Raw genomic sequence first — 18,638 nt, forward strand, 5'->3', positions numbered from 1 at the left:
CTTTATTCATATATATATTTATTTAATTATTTTCACTCAACTAAACCTTAGATTTAATATTTTCATTCAAGATATCCTTAAAAAAAAAAAAAAGCTATTTAAACATTTAAAATATGACAAAGAAGAGGAGCATAAGTAAGGACTAGATTAAAATTACATATTTCCTTGTCTGAAATAAGAAGACTATACTATCACAGAAAAAGGGTAAAATGATTTTGGTGAAATCATTTATCATTGAATAAGGACTAAAATTTTATATATTTTTTTGGAAGAAAGAAAGAACAAAATTAAGGCATTAGGATTTCGAAATCGATCTAGCTAGGATTTATGAACTTTGGGTGAGCATGGAATTGTAAATCTGTACAAATTTGTAAGCCACCTTTGCAAAAGAATCTATGAATCAAAAGACATGTCAAGATCAAAATCAGAATCTATCTTCTTTAGCTCGTGTGAACATAAATGCCCTCACTTTTATTTATTGATTATTATTCTTTTTCATTGCATTATTACAAAATCATTATATCCCCCAAAAAAATCAATTAGATTCTCTAAACAGCAGGGTTGAACACAGACTTCTGCAGCATAAAAAATATGCAGTAATCAATCTATCTGTTAATTACAAATTGCAAAAACTAATTCCAATTTGAAGAAATACTATAAAAGAATTCTTGTAGCATAGAACATCATACCAAGGATGTTTGCTGCAAAACGAGGAGAGACATGTACAAAAGGAAATTAATTATTCCACTATGGAAAATATTAACTAAAATCTATGTTACAGAATCTAGCAGAGTCGACTTAAAGATGAAAACTTCAGTAGTTTCCATTGTCGTAGAATCTATACTATAAGAAGATGAATTTTGTGACAATACTGTCACAATTAGTGACAAAAACTACAGAAAAAACCAATTTGGTCTAACAGAGAGACACTGTGAAAGATGAAAGTGGAATTTTTTTAGCTGAAGGACTCAAATGGTTCCATCAAGATTGTATTTTAGTGCTGCAAAAATGAATTGACATAAATGAAATGAGTGTATGAGAAAAGGGTTATTATATATTTGATTGTTTTGGTAGAGAAAAGCATGAGGGCATGGGGAGAAGAATAGAGAGAGAATAGAGAAAAGGGTGATAGGTCACTGTGAAGAAGCATCTTGTAAAATAGATTATTCTATGCTACTCCTAGTGAGATTATTCTATCCTAGTAATTGAAAAATCAGCAAAGTAGCCTAAAAAGCATGTAGGATAGCATATTATAAGCTGTAGATCATGTCCTAAATCTTTCAACAGTTGTTAGTTAGACATCATGATTTCCTTAGCAGATGTCTACCATGTAGTCACTGCCACTGTCCCATTATATGTGACCATGGTTCTAGCCTACATCTCAGTCAAGTGGTGGAAGCTCTTCACCCCAGAACAATGTTCAGGCATAAACAAATTTGTGGCCAATTTCTCAGTCCCTATTCTCTCATTCCAAGTCATTTCATCCAACAACATTTACAAAATGAGCCTCAAACTGGTTTATGCAGACTGTGTTCAGAAATTGCTTGCATTTCTGATCTTCACAGCAATCATTAAGATCAAGGGCAGGGGGGGTCTGAAGTGGATCATAACTGGTCTCTCACTCTCAACACTTCCCAACACTTTGATCCTTGGAATTCCTCTCATGAAGGCCATGTACAGGGATGAAGCTTCTCTTCTCCTTCCACAGGTTATTTTCCTCCAGAGCATGGTCTGGTACAATCTGTTGTTGTTTCTTCATGAGTTGGATGCTGCAATTCCTGCAAGGACCATGCCTGTTGTTGCACCACCATCACAAGACTCAGGTGAACATTTAGATTTTCTTGATTTGCATCTTACAGGGAAAGAGGATTGTGTAGTATGGTAAGAGTGTGCTCGAAATTCAAGTGTGAGTCTAAGTCCCACATCGAATAAAATGAAAAAGTTGAAACTATATAAGAATAAAGACTCGTAAATTCATTACCTAAAGGTTTTTGGTTGGTGGTGGTGTTAATCACTTATATGTTGGTTGGACTTCTATCTCATTGGTATTATAACTCTATGATGATCTTCCCTCAGAATACTCATCAGAGTGGAATATAAAAAGGAATGAGAAAAATGAACATGTTCTTGAACAAATGCATATAGTTGTTGTTAAACTTTTTTTTTTTTCTCCTTCCAATTTTCCTGCATGTATTTATAAATTCTTCATTGTTTAATCACTTGATGTCTGATATTATATACATGTATTTATAAATTATTCTTTTTCAGTCAACTGAAGTAATCTATGAAAATCAAAGTGGGGCCTGAACCTATTTTAAATTTCTGTTTTTTTTTCTATTCTTTTCTTTCTTTCTCTCCTCAATCAGATTCCATTTGAATACCTATTCGTCTAAAATGTAATTAAAAGTTGACAAACTATCATACTGTCAGATGCATTTTAGACTGAGTTCTGTCATTAAGTGTCTGAGCTTCATGTTAATAGTATTGTCTTCATATTTGTCATTCACCTTAATACGCTAATAATTTATAACTGCATTTTAACTCTTTGAACAAGATTGTTTTTGTCACAGAAAATCATTTCAACATTGCAATTTGTGGTTAAAGGTGTTTATTATCTTAAAAGACAAATAATGCACCATAGAGTGATTATATGAAACAAAATTTAGATACAAGCTTTGCTGTAAAAAGCATTATGTTTGTTGTAGCACATTGCTATTGCTGCTATGAAAATGGTTTTTATTTATGTATGGTGTTCCATTCTTGGTTTGTGCATGAAGGAGAATCTGAGACTTCTCAGGAGATACAGTCAAAAGAAGAAGAAGAAGAACATAGAACACAGAGCAAAACGAGGATGTTGATCATTCTCATGAAAGTGGGGAATAAATTAATCATTAATCCTAATACCTATGCAACTTTCATAGGTCTTATTTGGGCAAGCATACACTTCAGGCAAGCACACGAAGAAGTCAAATTCATATTGCTAGAATAGAAATCATCAAGACTATAGAATTAACAATGTAAATGTTCTTACACTAATGATGATTACACAAATCTATTGCAGGTGGGGAGTGGATATGCCAGATGTTGTTAACCAGTCAATAGAAATATTGGCCAGTGGAGGTCTAGGCATGGCAACTTTCAGCTTAGGTAAGAGAAATTAGATCAATGGATTCCTGTTATGAACTGACGAAATAACAAATCAAGAGTTGGATAATGACTTCAGAAGCCTTGTTCCCCATTCCTTGAATGAAATTTCAACAGGTCTATTTATGGCATCAAACAACAGAATCATAGCATGTGGGCCAAGGATGACAATGGTGGCAATGGGCCTGAAATTTCTTGTTGGGCCTGCTATAATGGCTGTAGCCTCCATTGTGATTGGATTAAGAGATAGAATGCTCAAAGTGGCAATCATTCAGGTGATCATTACTTTCTTTTCTGAACTCTTTATCAGAGAAAAGTTTATAATGGTACTTAAACTCCTTTGACAATTAATACTATCAATTAAGTTGAATATTCTTCTCTTATTTTCATAAAAGAAATGTAAAGTTAAGAAAAATAATCACTAATATGAAATGGTTTTGTATGTGTAGGCAGCTCTACCCCAAGGAATTGTTCCTTTTGTTTTTGCTAGAGAGTATAATGTTCATCCAGGAATTTTAAGCACAGGGTCAGTAAAACTTCTTAGCATATTTCTTTGACAACCTTTGCATATATATGACAACACTGTTGCTGTTTTGGTCACAGGGTCTTGCTAGGAATGCTCATGGCCTTGCCTGTGGCATTGACATACTATGTTCTCTTGTCACTCTGTTTCTGATACACTATGTCAAGTATATATATATTATATACCAGAAACAATGACAGAAGAGTTTGCATTGGTGTAAAACCAGCAGTTTAAACATAGTTGTATATTGTCAGTATTGATTCATATATAGTTAGAGAGAAAAAACAAGATATATTTATCACAAATTGCATGAGTAGAGAAAGAAAAAAAACATTTTGCATCAGTTGGTTCAACAAAGAAATAAAGCATGATTGTGCTTTCATCATTTTACATATTCAAATACTAAGAAACTAGATATACTGTAATCAAGGTTTTGAACTATTTAAAAATGATGAAGTGACTTGTCCAGAATGTTGGAAGTAGACTTAGGATTATTCTTTGATGGATTGAAGTCTAAGTTCGGTTGAAGTTAAGTGACACTAAAGTGTGATTGAGATGACTGTAAAAAGCACTATGACCCTCAAGAATACAAGAATTATGAAGTTAAATTACGATGTATGCTACATTAACTTGACGATATACATAGAAGTCAGAAATTAGTTGAATTTCCTAATATGTGCCTTAGGTTTTATGCGGATAATATATTTTTTTAATCCAAGTATGATTCACTATTTATCAATGTTAGTGTTCTTGCGAGGGTTATTGACTAGGTGTTAATCTCGGTCAATATTTGTAATGTGATTTTCGGCTAGTCATTTGGCAACGTGTCCGAAGAACATAAAATAAATAACCTTTAAACAATACAGGTGGTATGTTTTAGGAATCAAATTCTGCAATTACTCAATATACAACACGTGTGAAAAGGGGTCAGAAAAAGTTAGAGGCGAATTTTTACAAAATCTTAATCGAATAAAATCCAAAGTTGACTAATTTAGAAAATTGGAATGAAAATGTCCTATAGTTTGGAGGTGCGATCAAGATGTGCAAGTAAACTCAAGTATAGAAGTGATTACTTTTAACAAAAGATAACCAACAAAATACACTTAATGGCATCTACCTTTCTACCTTGTTTAAATTCAAAATGAATCCTCTCCACTTGCGAATCAACTTGTCTTGTAGACATTGTTGGTGATAATCTCCACGTGTATGATTTCTCTTGTTGTAAATTTATATTATGCTTAAAAAAATAAGTTTATAATAAATTTATTGTAAATTTTCCAATTGTATTCAATTTCTGAAAAAAGTAAAAAAGAAAATTAAGAGACAACAATCAATCTTCCATTTAAGTTTCATTAAAAACATGGAAACAGTTTGGACAGCGTCTTCTCATTTTCTTCAAGTGTTCTGTTGAGGGTTTAGATAACAAATTTGTTTTCAAAAATATGCTCATAAAATAGGCACATACAAATATATTTAGGAGACAAACAAAATCTAAAATACAAAAATAAAATAAAATATAAAAAGTAAATGAACAAGGCATCCTACACTTTCATACAATTTTCCCTTATTTGAACATATGCAATGAGCCATTCATATATTTGAGATGGATAAATAAAATGACTGTTCCCATTGCAATGAGCGATTAGTTATTTTTCGTATTTATGACCTTTAATAACTTTAATATGGTAAATACAATATAAACAACACCTTCTATGTAAAAAGTGAACAACTTGGTTCTCTTAGTAGTAACTTCCTTTTGTACAATGTCCTCCTGATTTTATAACTTCTATAAAAACATATTTTTCCACCAGTTTGTCATTCAGTTATTATGAGAAGTTAGAAATGTGATAAACAATTCATATATGAATGACACTACACTAAATCATAAGTGTACATTTCTAACTTTTACAAGTCATAATAACTCACGAGTACTAAACATCAAAACACTGATCACATGAAATATCACTCCTCAATTCTCTACTGACATAAACAAAATTCAATCTATTAATCCAAAGTTAAGAACTAAACATCAAGCACGAATTTTGGATGTCTGAAATTCAGATAATCATTCATTAGAACAATGATATACACGGTACTTTCTAAGCAACAGCTAGCCAAAATTCTTATCACTAAAGCATCAGTAACAATATAAATTTCTCCAGTATATGCAAAATCAATCAACACTCGACAACTTCAAAGCAAAAAGACATGTTGCAAGCAAGGGGGTGATCAACTGCAGCATGGACAATATTTGAGGTACTGCGCCAGATGGTTGCGAACACTAGTCTAGCATGAAACAAGGAACGAAAAAACAAAAGATTATGAAATTGATGCAGTTTTACTTCAAGAAGTAAAGGGTTTTTCTTTTATGTACCTTGGTACTAACCACAAAAAGCTGGGTCTCACTCTGTTTTAGATAGATATCCCCTCCATTTTTTGTTCTGGTTACTATTTTTCTTACATTCTCTTTAAAGTAATTCTAGGATGTCTAATCTACTTATGTTCTGTTATTACCCATATCAATGATATGTTATATAGCAATGATCAACTAGTGCCATAGTACTGAAGAGGGAGAGGGAAGATAAACTCAAGAAAACAATACCGATCACAGCACGTAAAACGTAGGAAAACGTATGTATGGTTTAACTGGAGTAAATAGTTTAAGAATCTAAATACTTAAACCATCAGCATACCTCTCTTGTACAATGAATACATGTTCTGTTTTTTGTGTTTTCTTAAAATCATACAAACTTCCGTTCTGTCCTCCTCTAGTCAGAGCATCAAAATTGCTTCCTTTTGTTCCTGAAAAGTTTGTCCCGTCTTGCATAAACATAAGAGAGAGCAAGGAAAGCGGAGGCAGAAACTGACACGGAACCCCAGGGAAAGGGAGGATCGTCGAAGCAGACAAGGGAGGCCTCTATTTCCTGCGAGGCATGATAGACGATGGAATGAATGGCATAGAGATCATGATCAGAAGACCTCAAGAAAAACAGAGCCTTCTCAAAATCCAAATGCGACATCGCAGAAACAGCCTTGTTCAGCTTGTACTTGAAGAAGTTCCACCTCTGGACAAACTCCACATGCTGCTTCTGCTTCAGCAGATTCTTTGCCCCACCATGAGTCTCGATGCTCTGAAGAACATCAATCGCACTGGTTATGCTGTAATTCAGCGAGGTCAACAGAACATTCCTCCTGGCAGCATCCTTCTGAACAAAGGACAAACTCAACATCTCAGAAAACGGCCCGAAAGGCGTCTGCCCCATACTCCATGTATAATCCACCAGAGTCTCGTTATGCTGGGGGCTCCAATTCAAATGCGTCGGCGACACCCCCCACATGCTCTGCAGAATCGACCCAACAATCGGGCGCTCAAGCTCCCTGGTCTGCGTGAACACATGCCTTCCATTGCAACTGTAATCACTCACAGTCTGCGTGTTCTTCGTCCTAACCGCAATCACCATGTCCTTAAACGCCACCGACTGGTGATACCGGTCGAGCAGCAACAACGAAGTGTAATCCAAGTCAAAAACATACACAGGCACAACCCTACCAAAATCCTCCTCCGGCACGCCCGCCAGCTTCCTCAACTCGTCACCAGAATCAGACAAAATCTGGTGCAACCGTTTCGAATCCAAATACTCACTCACAATCAAAGTATAATTATCAAACAAAAACCTAGAGGTGTACGAATTAATCGACCTCGCAATAGCAAACGAGCAAATCGAACACTCCGAAAACCTAATTCCGTAATTCTTAAAACTCAACCTCTGATCTCCTAACAGCAATCCATTATTGCTGTTATCAGTGTCAAACCTAAAGCTATTCTCGATCAATTTCCAATCGAGGCCGGAGCCACCCGTGCTCTCGAAATCGCTGTGGATGTGGATGAACTGGACGGTGAGGGAATTCTCGAACGGAACAGGTATCCGGAGGGAGGGAGCGAGGAAGACATTGTAGGCGCTCCAGATGAGGGAGGCAAGGTCGGCGGCGAAGGCCTTGCTGGATTTGGGACGGCCGTGGACGGCAGCGAGGGGGTGAAACTCGCCGCGGGGGATGACGCCGTCACCGGAGATTGCGGGGCCGTAGTCGACCGGACCGGCGCGGAGGTCGATCCAGAAGTAGCGATCTCCGGATGTGAAGAAGGTGCCGGAGCATTTGGTGAAGGCGGGGGAGGATTCTCCGGGGGAGTAGGTGTAGGCGTAGGGTTTGGGATCGGAGAGGGGAGGGAGGTTGAGGAGGTAGAGGTGGACTTGGTTAGGGTTAGGGTTGGGGTTTTGTTTGCGGAAGTGGTCTTGGATGATTTGATCGATGGTGGAGTGGGGGATGGTGAGGAGAGGGGAACGGAGAGAGGAAGTGGTGGAGCGAATGCTTGAGGTTAGGGTTTGGGTGAGGAGAGAGGAGAGGGAGGAGAGGGATCGGGAGGGGGTTATTTGGAGGTGGAGGGTGTGGGAGAGGGAGAGGGAGTGGGAGAGGGGGTGGGAGTCGAAGGGGGTGATGACTTGGAAGGCGGTGGGGGCGGCGGCGGAGAGGAAGTCGGAGAGGAGGGAGTGGGCGTCGGGGGGGAAGTCGCCGAGGAGGTGGAGGGAGAGGGAGATGGGGAGGGAGAGGGAGAGGAGGGAGGAGGAGGAGATGTCGGAGAGGAGGGAGAGAGGGCCTTTTATGGAGGAGGGCAGGGAGAGGAAGGAGTCGTTAGAAGCCTGAGGGTCGCTGCGGGATTGCTGGCTCAGGAAAGAGTCTAGACCGATGATTGGTGCGGCGGAGGACGCAGTCGCCAGAACCACGATCACGAACAGCCCCCAGAGGCCGACGGCGGAGGAGGGCCACATGGTACGGTGGAGGACAGCTGAGTGAGAAGTGTGGACTCTCACTGCTCCATTTGGGGAGGGACTCGGAAGAATGATGAAGATAGTACTCTGATGGAGAGACAGAATTTGGTATTAATTGAATTTCTTATTAGTTTTTTAAAAAAAAAAATAGACTGGTGTGTTTTTAATTGATTAAAATATTTTAAAATTACTTTTTAATGTGATGGGAAGAAGAGTTCTCATTTAATCACATTTTTTTATTCAAACAATTTGAAGACTAAGCTTTATTTTTGGAGTATGAATGTTTTAGATTTTATAAACTAATTAATCATTTTCTGAGAATCACTTCAGTCATTTTTATCATGTTAGTCTACTTTGCGAAATTAATAATTCCTTGTAGAATAAAGAAAGTAATTCGCTTGTCGTAATTCAGCAAACAACACTGAACCCTCTTATGGTGTAATTTACCGGTTTGGCCAAGTTGACTTTCCACCAAAAGGGCTTGAATTTCTATATTTCACTTATCTTGAACCATTACCAAAGACATGGAGTGTACTCACAACTCTAATCTAATAATGAAAAACACAAATAATTCCAAACAATATTTATCTTATGCCATTATCAGTAGCTTTCTCACATTTGAAATGGATAACCATACTTTACTCATAATTTTATATTTTTAAAGAGGATTTGTTTGACTTGTAAACGCATTTGATGATTTGATTGAAAAAAAAAATTGTAACAAACAGAACTGGCATCGTTAGAAAATGTTCATGTCGAGTCTAAAACTGGAATTAGATATAGCAATATCCATATAAGATTTTGGTCACATACCAAACTACCAAATGCGATGATATCATTCCGAGTCCAATCTTATTTCGTACTATAGAAAGATATAAAACTGTATCATATTAGATCATTTGAAAGTAAAATCTCAACTTCACATGTGACATTTCCATGTTCAACTGTGTATAATAATAATTCGGTATAAAGATAAAGATCCTGTGTAAAACTAACTTTCTAACCAAATTGAAAAAGAAAATGAAATTCATCTATACAATTTTGGGAGCCACCAAGATTCAGTCATCATCAGATATAGAGTCCCAAAATTTTGATGTCAGTTCGTTTTCTTGTTTTGCAACAGGATTGGTAGCATTGTTGAAGTCCCTGAAACACACAACAGCACAATCTTCAGAAGAGCTAGCAGTAGTAATTCTACACCCATCTACGGCCATGGCATCACAGCCAGATACAGCACCATCAGATGAAGAGAAAAGCAAGGAATTTGTTTGTACACCCGTGTCCACATCCCATACATTTACGTCAGCATTTTTAGGCCCCCCAGTAACTATTTTGTATGAATCCATGTATAGTGAAGTTACTGGTCCACAATGTCCATCCAACTCAGCTATAGGCTCTGGTTTCAATGATTGTTGATTTCTCCTGATATCCCAGAGCATTGCCCTGCAGCATTGAAGTTGTGGTCAGTGCCGTCCATTGGAACATACTACCAACTAAAACATAACTTGATGTTTCACCATGATCTTCAGAGAGTAAAAACAACTAAAGAGACAAGAGTGATTCACTAATTTTGATGATTGGCAACAACAGCAAAGTTTCTTCTCTCGAAATAGTAACTGATCATACCTGCCATCACCACCTGTGCATATTAAATATTTTGAAGGAACCGCATCAAATGAACACAACTTTGGTAGATGTATAGCTGCGGTGACTACCTTCTGCATTGTCCTTAAATCAACTGCAGTGACAGAGGAACCAGCCGCCACATATAATAGTGATTCATGGCATTTCATGTTTACAGGCGTACCAGGAACAGAAGTCATGCCCACACAACAGGAGGCACGAACAGCAGATGATGTAGCAGTACTAGTATCCCATACCCTCACCTATTAAGATTTAAAAGCTCCAATATTGTAAAAGTATAGCCAAATTTCAAAAAAAAAATATTAAGATTTTATTTTGATTCATTAAACAATATATACCACTACCACTGAACCATACAGGGTCATCTATTTTAAAAACTGTCAACTTCAAAAAAGAAATCTGAAAACATGGATTATAGGTTTAAAACCTAACCTTAGTTACTATAACAATGTGCCACTTTTTCTCTAACTGCTACTGTAAACTACACAAAAAATCACCAATTGCACACCGGATTTAAACTCAAATTGTCAACAGACCATATTTTAGCAAATCCTGATTAACTTAAAAAAAGCATAAAGCAACATAGAGGTTTCTTCGCACGGTTTGAGCAGAAAAAAAGGGTTTGGAATGTGAGGTTTAACTTTCCAAGGCAATGAATTTGATATACTAGCAGCAATCTCTTTGTTAATTACCTTGGTTTCCTAAAGGATAAACATAACATACATATTGTGTCATAAATTTATCAAAAATGAATACGATAACAGTCAACATGTATGGATACAATGGTATCTCCTGTAAAAACTAAATTTAAAAAAGCTTACCTGAAATACATAACTTAAATATTTTTTTTAATATTAGAAGTAATCAAGCTAACCAAGATCTTGTTGTTTTCTTCCTAAGGTGTGATAAGTACATCCTGTTTGAACTAGTTGAACATTTTTTCTGTCTAGCATGTAATACTGGTTTATGAAAGGAAAAAAAACTGCAAAGACAAAATAGAGGAGAATTTTTACACAAGTAAATTAACATGACAACATAAAAGACAGGAATATAAGGATTACCTTAGAATCTCTTGAGATGGTCACCAAAAGTGAAGTTTTGTGCCTGAAAAACGAGGGCATGAAGGATCTATCATTATAGCTGAAGGTGACTAATATGAAGACCGTTACACAGTTGAATTGCATCACTACAAGTTAATCAGGCAAAACATACAGGTGAAAATTATAAGAAACCTCAGTATTCAACTTAAACCAACCATGCATCTCTAAATTAAAGTATATTTTAAGGTAAGACATAAATAAACAAAAAGTAAATCCAAATGAATTTCTGTACAACAATCCTCCCCTGGATATAAGAACTACAACTCCCTGAACACGATACATATCAATTATATAAAAAATTAAGTTCTATGCAAATAAAAATAAAATGCATAAAAATAGACATGACATGTTACTGGCATACTTTGATTAACTTTACCAACATTGGACCCCATAGTTCACTACCCTAACACAAAACCAAGGAAAGAAAAGCATAGTAACAGTGAATACCAAAATATATCAACTCGTACCCAGCAATGGACAATATATTTACAGGTTTTTCATGCCCATAAAGTGTAGCCTTCAAAGCGCGTTGTCCTCGTCCACCACTCGAGCTAAGAGACCATAGTCGAACAGTACCATCTTCTCCTCCACTTGCTAAAACTTTGCTGCTATCCTCACCCAATAATTCATTTGACAATGACAAAACAGGACCGTTGTGGCCTCTAAAGCACCTCAGGCTTGAACCCTACAAGGAAAAGATGAAAAACACTATCAGTGTAAAAATAGACAAGACAAAAAGAATAAGAATAACTTGCCTTGGTAGTGTCAAGGTTCATCTTGCTAAAGTGAATCCAAGAGAAATTTGACAAAAAGAAAGTGTTTCTGGGAGCAAGCATAAGTGTTCAAATTGTGTTACTTTGTTCATTGGTAGAATCCAGAACATACTAGAAATACAACACAAGGGACAGAAAATTGAATTGTAACATAAAACAACTTCAAGTCTTTGTTTATATTTACTTTACTTTTGATCCCACAGATACAAATAAAGATGGATATATATACTTACCACAGATATCACCATTCAACTTCTTTATTAAGCATTATAAGAGAAAATTATAATATTTCCATCCTTTCATTTTTCACTCTCCATTCTCCTTTCCTAATGGGAACACCCCAAGCATGTGGAATAATAGGAATAAGAACGTTGACTTGACATACATTTGGGGGTCTCTAAAATGTGGCTTAAACTATGTGATACCTTCCACCACAGGCGAATGGAGTGATCGCAGCTGGAGGTAACTAAAACACTTTGCTCCTCTAGTGTTTTGCCTCGAAATAATGAAGTCACTTCATTAAGGGGAAACAACCTGCAGTTTGATTATTTTAGATCAGCTTAAGCCAATTCTCCCCAAATTCCAAGGAAATTTAGTTTCTAGAAGGGAAAAATATCTAACTTCGAAAATCAAAATAACAGATGATAATTCTTGGAATATTGTTACTAAACAACAAACCATTCAAATTATTTTATGAAGCAAGTACAGCTAATTTACTAACAACTACAGTCATATCTCACTAGGTGAGATCAGCTAAATGAATACCAGGTTCTGTAGAAGACCATAATCTAGGAGATACTATTCACTGTAAGATACCTCTTACCAATTTCCTCCAATGCCCAACCTACAATCTACTCTCTTCACAGGTGATTTCAGTTCCCTTATATGCACATGTCCAAATCACCTTAACTGATTTTGTCATGTTTTCTACAATCTCTGTCATCTTCTCTAAGCTGAAGAGCATCAAGTGATTCATGGAGTCGACCTCACCTTGTGGAACTTTGGCCACCCTTAAAACCCAACTCCCTATCAATTCTCGACAATATTTCCCTTCACACTTAATCATATATCTTTCCTAAAACTAAATATAAGTTTCCTTTTTCGTACAGTAACAACCCATCATCTTCATTAGATAAGAAAAACTTTTGTTGTAGACTTTCCAGGCATAAAACCAAATTGGTTCTTAAAAATCCTAGTCTCTCTTATTCTAGGCTCCAAAAAATACGCTAATTCACCAAAAGTAGAAAGAAAAGGAAAATAATTGAACCACCAGCATGTATATGACAGTATTTATGACACCAAATTAAGAAGAAGGAAAGCGAGAAGGTAATTAATTTACAAGGAAATGGACCTTCTGCAATGATAGAAATTAATTTAAACATCTAACGAGCCTAATACAAAAACTACAAAGTAACAGCAACAAAGGTTACCTAAGTTACCTCATACAAGTGATTCTTGCTTTATGATCACTTAGGGTGTGGAAAAAATCTGTTGTTCCTTTCAGATAGCCATCCAAATCCATCATTTTCACAAGTGAACCCTGTGCACCGCACCACACCACACCACACCCGAGAAATCATCAGAGAGCAAAATTGTTAAGAAGCAAACATCAGAAAATGCTCAATTCTTGAACTAAAACTACACAAGTTTCATTCACTCAGAAATATCTAAGCATAATTTGAGGTAAGTTTTCACAAGTATTCCACATTAAGGAATCAATTCGGTATAAAGAAATTAATTGAGTACACTAGGTAGCTTGTGCTTTGGATAGACAAAACCACTAAACTTTATTTTACTAACTTATGTTTAAAATATAAAAACATTCAAACATAAATCACTTTACTTCAAAACCAATTTAAAGCAAAATCAATCTCCTGACAAATTTAGCTACTCATTTGGTCAGTATACCTACACAATCTTTGTGTTTAATGTTGGTGATACATGAGATCTGAAGTTTTTGATGATGTCCTCACCCCAAGTATTCATAAGAGTTTCTACAAATAGTTATTAGGGTAGTTTAATATTTGTAAAGTTTGAACTATCTCCTAAAGTGTTTCTGAGAAGACAAAAATGTTTTCATAATCAAAATAATAGATTAGCTTTACTACATAATCAACTATGTTAAGTCAGGACTTGTGTTTTTAATCTGATAATAAAAATAATCAATTAGGATAAAATATAAACAATTATATTTGAGCTAAGAAAATTTTCTTATATGTGCAAATAATTTATTAATTATAATCAATTAAATCTAAGTAAAACTAGAGATAATCAAATTTGCATTTAATTGATTAGATGAAGGGATATTCGATTATTACAAGCATTTCTTAGAACTTGTCATTATGCAAATAATCAATTAGTTTAAGTATTAATCGATTAATATCTAACTGAACTAGTTTTTGGTTTTGAAATGAACAATTTAATCGGTGATCCTTAAATATTAATCCATTATAATAGTATGTTACAACAAAATTTCTTTAAAAGCACTCCGTTCCTCAAATTGAAGATACAGATTTTCTTTTCTAGAGATTAGAAAGTGCGAAAGTGAGATATATGAGTGTAATGCTGTAAAAATCAATTTTTATTTTCTCAAAATTCATCGAGGTAGAATGTTCAATATTATAGGTTTCTCATTGTAAATCAATCACAGTACAGGTGATATTTTTCCTGTACTTTTCTTGTATTTTTGAATTCTTGTACCAGTGTTTGGTGTGATATTGTAGGTAATTCATTGTACTTATTACCTTGTAATTTTCTTTTCTTCTCTCTTGAAGTGTGTTTCAAGAGGAAATTGTTTTGTCCTTGATCTAGTTGCATGGGAGAATCTTGTAATCAGACTTTTATCATGAATTAGTAAAAAATTCATCTAAGGTTACTTGGATTAAATTCGATTTCGATTTTGGAAGAATCAAACTAGTATAAAAAAAATGTGATTCTTTGATATTTTCTTCAGTTTTAATTTTGTTGCTACGGTTAAAGACTACTAAACACTACACTTAAAATCCTTCCAATTAAAAACTTTCAAAAATGTTAAAATTCAATTTTAACAATCAATTCAATACCCTCTTGTCCAAATGTATGATGATATCATATTTGGATCTACTAATCCTCTCTTGTGCAAGGAATTTTCTAACATAAGTTTGAAATGTCAATAATGGGTGAACTAACTTTCTTTCTTGGTCTACAAATCAAACATGGCATTTTTATATATCAATCCAAATACTGCACAGAACTGTTAAAAGGATTTTGCATGGACAGTTGCAAAGAATCAACAACACCTATGGCTACTAATTGTTACCTGGATGTTGATGAAAAAGGTAAATTTATAGATCAAACAAAATACAGGGGTATGATTGGATCACTCATGTATTTAACTATAAGTCGTTTTGGTATTATGCATGATATGTATTTAACTATAAGTCGTCCTGGTATTATGCATAATGTATGTGTAGATTTCAATATGCTCCTAAAGAATCTCATCTGTATGTTGTTAAAAGGATTCTTAAATATACAAAAGGAACCAAAAAACTTGAATTATGGTATCTTAAAGGATCTGTAGGCTATAATGATTATCATTTTGGTGGTTGTAAACTAGATAGAAAATCTAATGGCACATGTCATTCATTGGGATGTTCTTTAGTATCCAAGAATTCTAAAAAAACAAGCTTTTGTAGTCTTATCCACAACTGAAGCATAATATATAATGAGAGGAAGTTGTTGTCCACAATTCATATGGATAAAACATCAATTAGAGGATTTTAATATATTTCTGAACCAAATTCCATTGAAATATGATAGCACTAGGAACGTTAATCTAACCAAAAATCCCATCATGCATTTAGAGACTAAACATGCATAGATTATGCTTCACTTTATTAGGGATGATGTAGCCAAATGTGATTGTAAAATTGAATACATAAATACTTTAAATCAATTAGCAGACATCTTCACCAAAACCATTATCTAAAGAAAGATTATATACACATGTTAGGAAGTGCAAACAATATCGAGAATCCCCAAGTCACTTTTGGATATTGTTTGCCCTTCCTAACATGAGTATAGAATCATTCTTTAGATAATGATGAAGTGAAAGTGTAATAATTAATTTAAGTATCTATGTATTCAATTTTACAATCACCTTTGGCTACATAACCTATTTGTTTAGTCTTTGAATGCATGATAGGATTTTTGGTTAGATAAATGGTACTAGTGTTATCACATTTCAATGGAATTTGGTCCAAACATATATCAAAATCCTCTAATTGATGTTTTATACATAAGGATTGTGCACAACAACTTCCTGTTGCTATATATTTTGCTTCAATTGTGGACACAAACTTGTTTTCTAGAATTCCAGAATACTAAAGAACATCCCAATAAATAACATGTGTCATTAATCATTTTTCTATCTAGTTTGCAAACACCAAAATCAGAATCACTAAAGCCTACTAGGTTAATTGTAGATCCTTTGGGATATCATAATCCAAGATTTTTAGTCCCTTTTAGATATTTAAGAATCCTTTTAACCACATACAAATGAGATTTTTGATGAGCATGTTGAAATCTAGCACATACACAAACATTATGCATAATATCATGGGTTCTTGCAATTAAATACAAGAGTGATCCAATCATACTTCTGAATATTGTTTGTAAGAGTGATCCAATCATACTTCGGTATATTGTTTGATCTACAAATTTACCTTTTTCATCAACATCTAGGTAACAATTAGTAGCCATAGGTTTTGTTGATTCTTTGTAGTCGTAGTATTTGGATTGTGTATAAAAAAGTCATGTTTAACTTGTTTGATTTGTAGACCATGAAAGAAAGTTAGTTCACCCATAATTGACATTCCAAACTCCTGTTGCATTACCTTATGAAATTTCTTGCTTGCACAAGAGAGGATTAGGAGGATTAGTAGATCCAAAGATGATATCATCAACATATATTTTGACAAAAAACATATCACTATTAGATTTATTAACAAATAGTTGGGTCAACGTTATCTCTTTTAAAACTATTTTGGATAAGTAAGTGACTAAGTCTTTCATAACAAGATTTTGGTGTTTGCTTCCTTAATAAAAAAAATTGAAGAAAGCACTCTTCATATCTATTTTGTTTGTTTGGAAAAGCTTAAAATTCATTATAGATGTTATAGCTTAACCCTTGCTACTCGTACACAAGTCTCATCATAGTTTATTTCTTCTCCTTGTCTATAGCCCTTAGCAACCCGTCTATCTTTATTTTTTCTTTTTGTTTTTTTCAAAACACTCCCCATGTCATCCAACTTGCCAGAGCCGAATTATTGTCTTATTGTGATACTCTTTTTGAAACATCTCTAAGACATTGTCCAAAGACAAATCTCTCAGAAATCTTCTATTACTCTTTAGGAAGTTCTTCTGCACTTTTGTATCAACATTCTTCTCTTTCACTTGCCCATGTTATTGCACATGTTAGAGGCTTCTTAGTCAATTAAGACCCTTAGTCAATTATTGGACAGGTTCTCAATAATGATTGATGAAGAATTACCTATTTGACCCATCCCTAGAATTTTACTTGTCTTCATAGGTGAGATAGCCATTAACTTTTAGAGAAATTTTACTAAATTTAGGATACTTTTAGGGTGATATAATATATTTCATTGCATTAAAAAAAATTGTATGTTGTTATTAGTCCCCATAATTTTGGAAGACAACTAAAACGAATTAAAAGTTGAGCAAATACAAGAATCAAATGAGTAATTAAATTAAGCCTTTAATCAATACATTCAAAATCAATTTTGATACACAAACTAACCTGTGAGAAGAAAAGACTATTTTTGCGGAGGAGCAAGTGGTTGCAAGGCTTAGCCTGTTCACGAAACTCGAGAAGGAAGGGATCGAGAAACTTGAATTGTCGCAACGCGGCGTATCTGGCCAGATACACCTCCCTCGCTCCGTTTCCGCTCGAATGCGATGGAAACTGCTGATGCCACTGCTCGCTGCGACATTCCATTTCATTTCAGTACTTCAATAACAGAATGCGAACTGGAAGAAGTATCGAAGAGAGTTGAAAGAATGGAAATGTAAAAGAAGGCATTGTGACCTGAAGAAGCGTTGCCAAATGGAATCGGAATAGGCGAGGCGTTTGAGAGCAGAGGATGCCATCGCCAAGTTGCAAACGTCGCGGAGGCTCAGGTAGGTGGCGCAGTGAACCATGGAGTCCTCGTCCAGATCGGATATCGTCGTTTCCGGTGGCGTCACCGTCGACCGCAGTGGCTCCGCCATTAAAACCTAGAACCTGAAAGTTGGGATAGGATAGGAGAAAGTGAAACTGAAACTGAAGTACTAAATGTTCACACCAATAACATTGGCATCACACACACACCGTTACCATTTCAAATTGCTAGGATTCGACCAAGAAAATAGAGAAAAAATTTCAAAAAATTAACCGGACTAATTAAGATGTTGGGATTTATTTTTTAAAGGCTAAACTTTTTTTGTCATTAACCAGTGAAATTGGAATTAATTTGTCATTCAACTTTAAATTAATTTACTCTTCTATTTTTGTAAACATAAATAACATTCAAACGATTTAGTTTTCTATTTTTATAAATATAAATATAAATACGTAAATTTGTTTTTTTAA

The 18,638-nt window shown here is 34.9% G+C and overlaps 3 protein-coding genes across 8 annotated transcripts; 1 reads left to right on the plus strand and 2 right to left on the minus strand.

The window, feature by feature from the left end:
* Positions 1-1,100: 1,100 nt before the first annotated feature.
* Positions 1,101-4,049, plus strand: LOC114181571 (auxin efflux carrier component 8-like). The gene is made up of 6 exons (XM_028068057.1): positions 1,101-1,823; positions 2,778-2,949; positions 3,062-3,147; positions 3,262-3,419; positions 3,594-3,670; positions 3,748-4,049. Exons 1-6 carry the CDS (start codon positions 1,304-1,306, stop codon positions 3,818-3,820), a joined length of 1,086 nt encoding a protein of 361 aa, XP_027923858.1. The 5' UTR covers positions 1,101-1,303; the 3' UTR covers positions 3,821-4,049.
* A 2,200-nt stretch (positions 4,050-6,249) lies between these two features.
* Positions 6,250-8,591, minus strand: LOC114182024. Its single transcript, XM_028068765.1, has one exon. The coding sequence runs from the start codon at positions 8,491-8,493 to the stop codon at positions 6,448-6,450; it is 2,046 nt and encodes a 681-aa protein (XP_027924566.1). The 5' UTR covers positions 8,494-8,591; the 3' UTR covers positions 6,250-6,447.
* Positions 8,592-9,318: 727 nt separating this feature from the next.
* LOC114180955 (general transcriptional corepressor TUP1-like) lies at positions 9,319-18,424 on the minus strand. Of its 6 annotated transcripts, none has more exons than XM_028067249.1 (9): positions 18,384-18,424; positions 18,096-18,290; positions 17,808-17,991; positions 13,450-13,550; positions 12,436-12,544; positions 11,705-11,922; positions 11,199-11,241; positions 10,120-10,379; positions 9,319-9,936 (listed from the first exon to the last, which is right to left on the minus strand). In XM_028067249.1, the coding sequence occupies exons 2-9, from the start codon at positions 18,275-18,277 to the stop codon at positions 9,552-9,554; spliced, it is 1,482 nt and encodes a 493-aa protein (XP_027923050.1). In that variant the 5' UTR covers positions 18,278-18,290; positions 18,384-18,424; the 3' UTR covers positions 9,319-9,551. The 6 variants fall into 6 exon arrangements, with proteins under 6 accessions (XP_027923050.1, XP_027923049.1, XP_027923051.1 ...); XM_028067250.1 differs by lacking the exon at positions 18,384-18,424 and having other exon boundaries at positions 9,331-9,639; positions 9,789-9,936; positions 18,096-18,377; XM_028067248.1 differs by lacking the exon at positions 18,384-18,424 and having other exon boundaries at positions 18,096-18,377.
* Between the last annotated feature and the right edge of the window lie 214 nt (positions 18,425-18,638).

The sequence above is a fragment of the Vigna unguiculata genome, chromosome 4 (genome assembly GCF_004118075.2).
Source record: "Vigna unguiculata cultivar IT97K-499-35 chromosome 4, ASM411807v1, whole genome shotgun sequence".
Lineage (NCBI taxonomy): Eukaryota > Viridiplantae > Streptophyta > Magnoliopsida > Fabales > Fabaceae > Vigna > Vigna unguiculata.

What these genes read in the sequence shown, in the direction of transcription:
- LOC114181571 (XM_028068057.1), top strand. Translation starts at nt 1,304, where the DNA reads ATGATTTCCTTAGCAGATGTCTACCATGTAGTCACTGCCACTGTCCCA. An exon ending in CATGGCAACTTTCAGCTTAG is followed by an intron (nt 3,148 to 3,261) that starts GTAAGAGAAATT and finishes AAATTTCAACAG; the next exon opens with GTCTATTTATGGCATCAAAC. An exon ending in TCAAAGTGGCAATCATTCAG is followed by an intron (nt 3,420 to 3,593) that starts GTGATCATTACT and finishes TTGTATGTGTAG; the next exon opens with GCAGCTCTACCCCAAGGAAT.
- LOC114182024 (XM_028068765.1), bottom strand. Translation starts at nt 8,493, where the DNA reads ATGTGGCCCTCCTCCGCCGTCGGCCTCTGGGGGCTGTTCGTGATCGTG.
- LOC114180955 (XM_028067249.1), bottom strand. Translation starts at nt 18,277, where the DNA reads ATGGCGGAGCCACTGCGGTCGACGGTGACGCCACCGGAAACGACGATA. An exon ending in ATAGTCTTTTCTTCTCACAG is followed by an intron (nt 13,551 to 17,807) that starts GTTAGTTTGTGT and finishes TGCGGTGCACAG; the next exon opens with GGTTCACTTGTGAAAATGAT. An exon ending in CCATCTCAAGAGATTCTAAG is followed by an intron (nt 10,380 to 11,198) that starts GTAATCCTTATA and finishes AAATCTTAATAG; the next exon opens with GTGAGGGTATGGGATACTAG.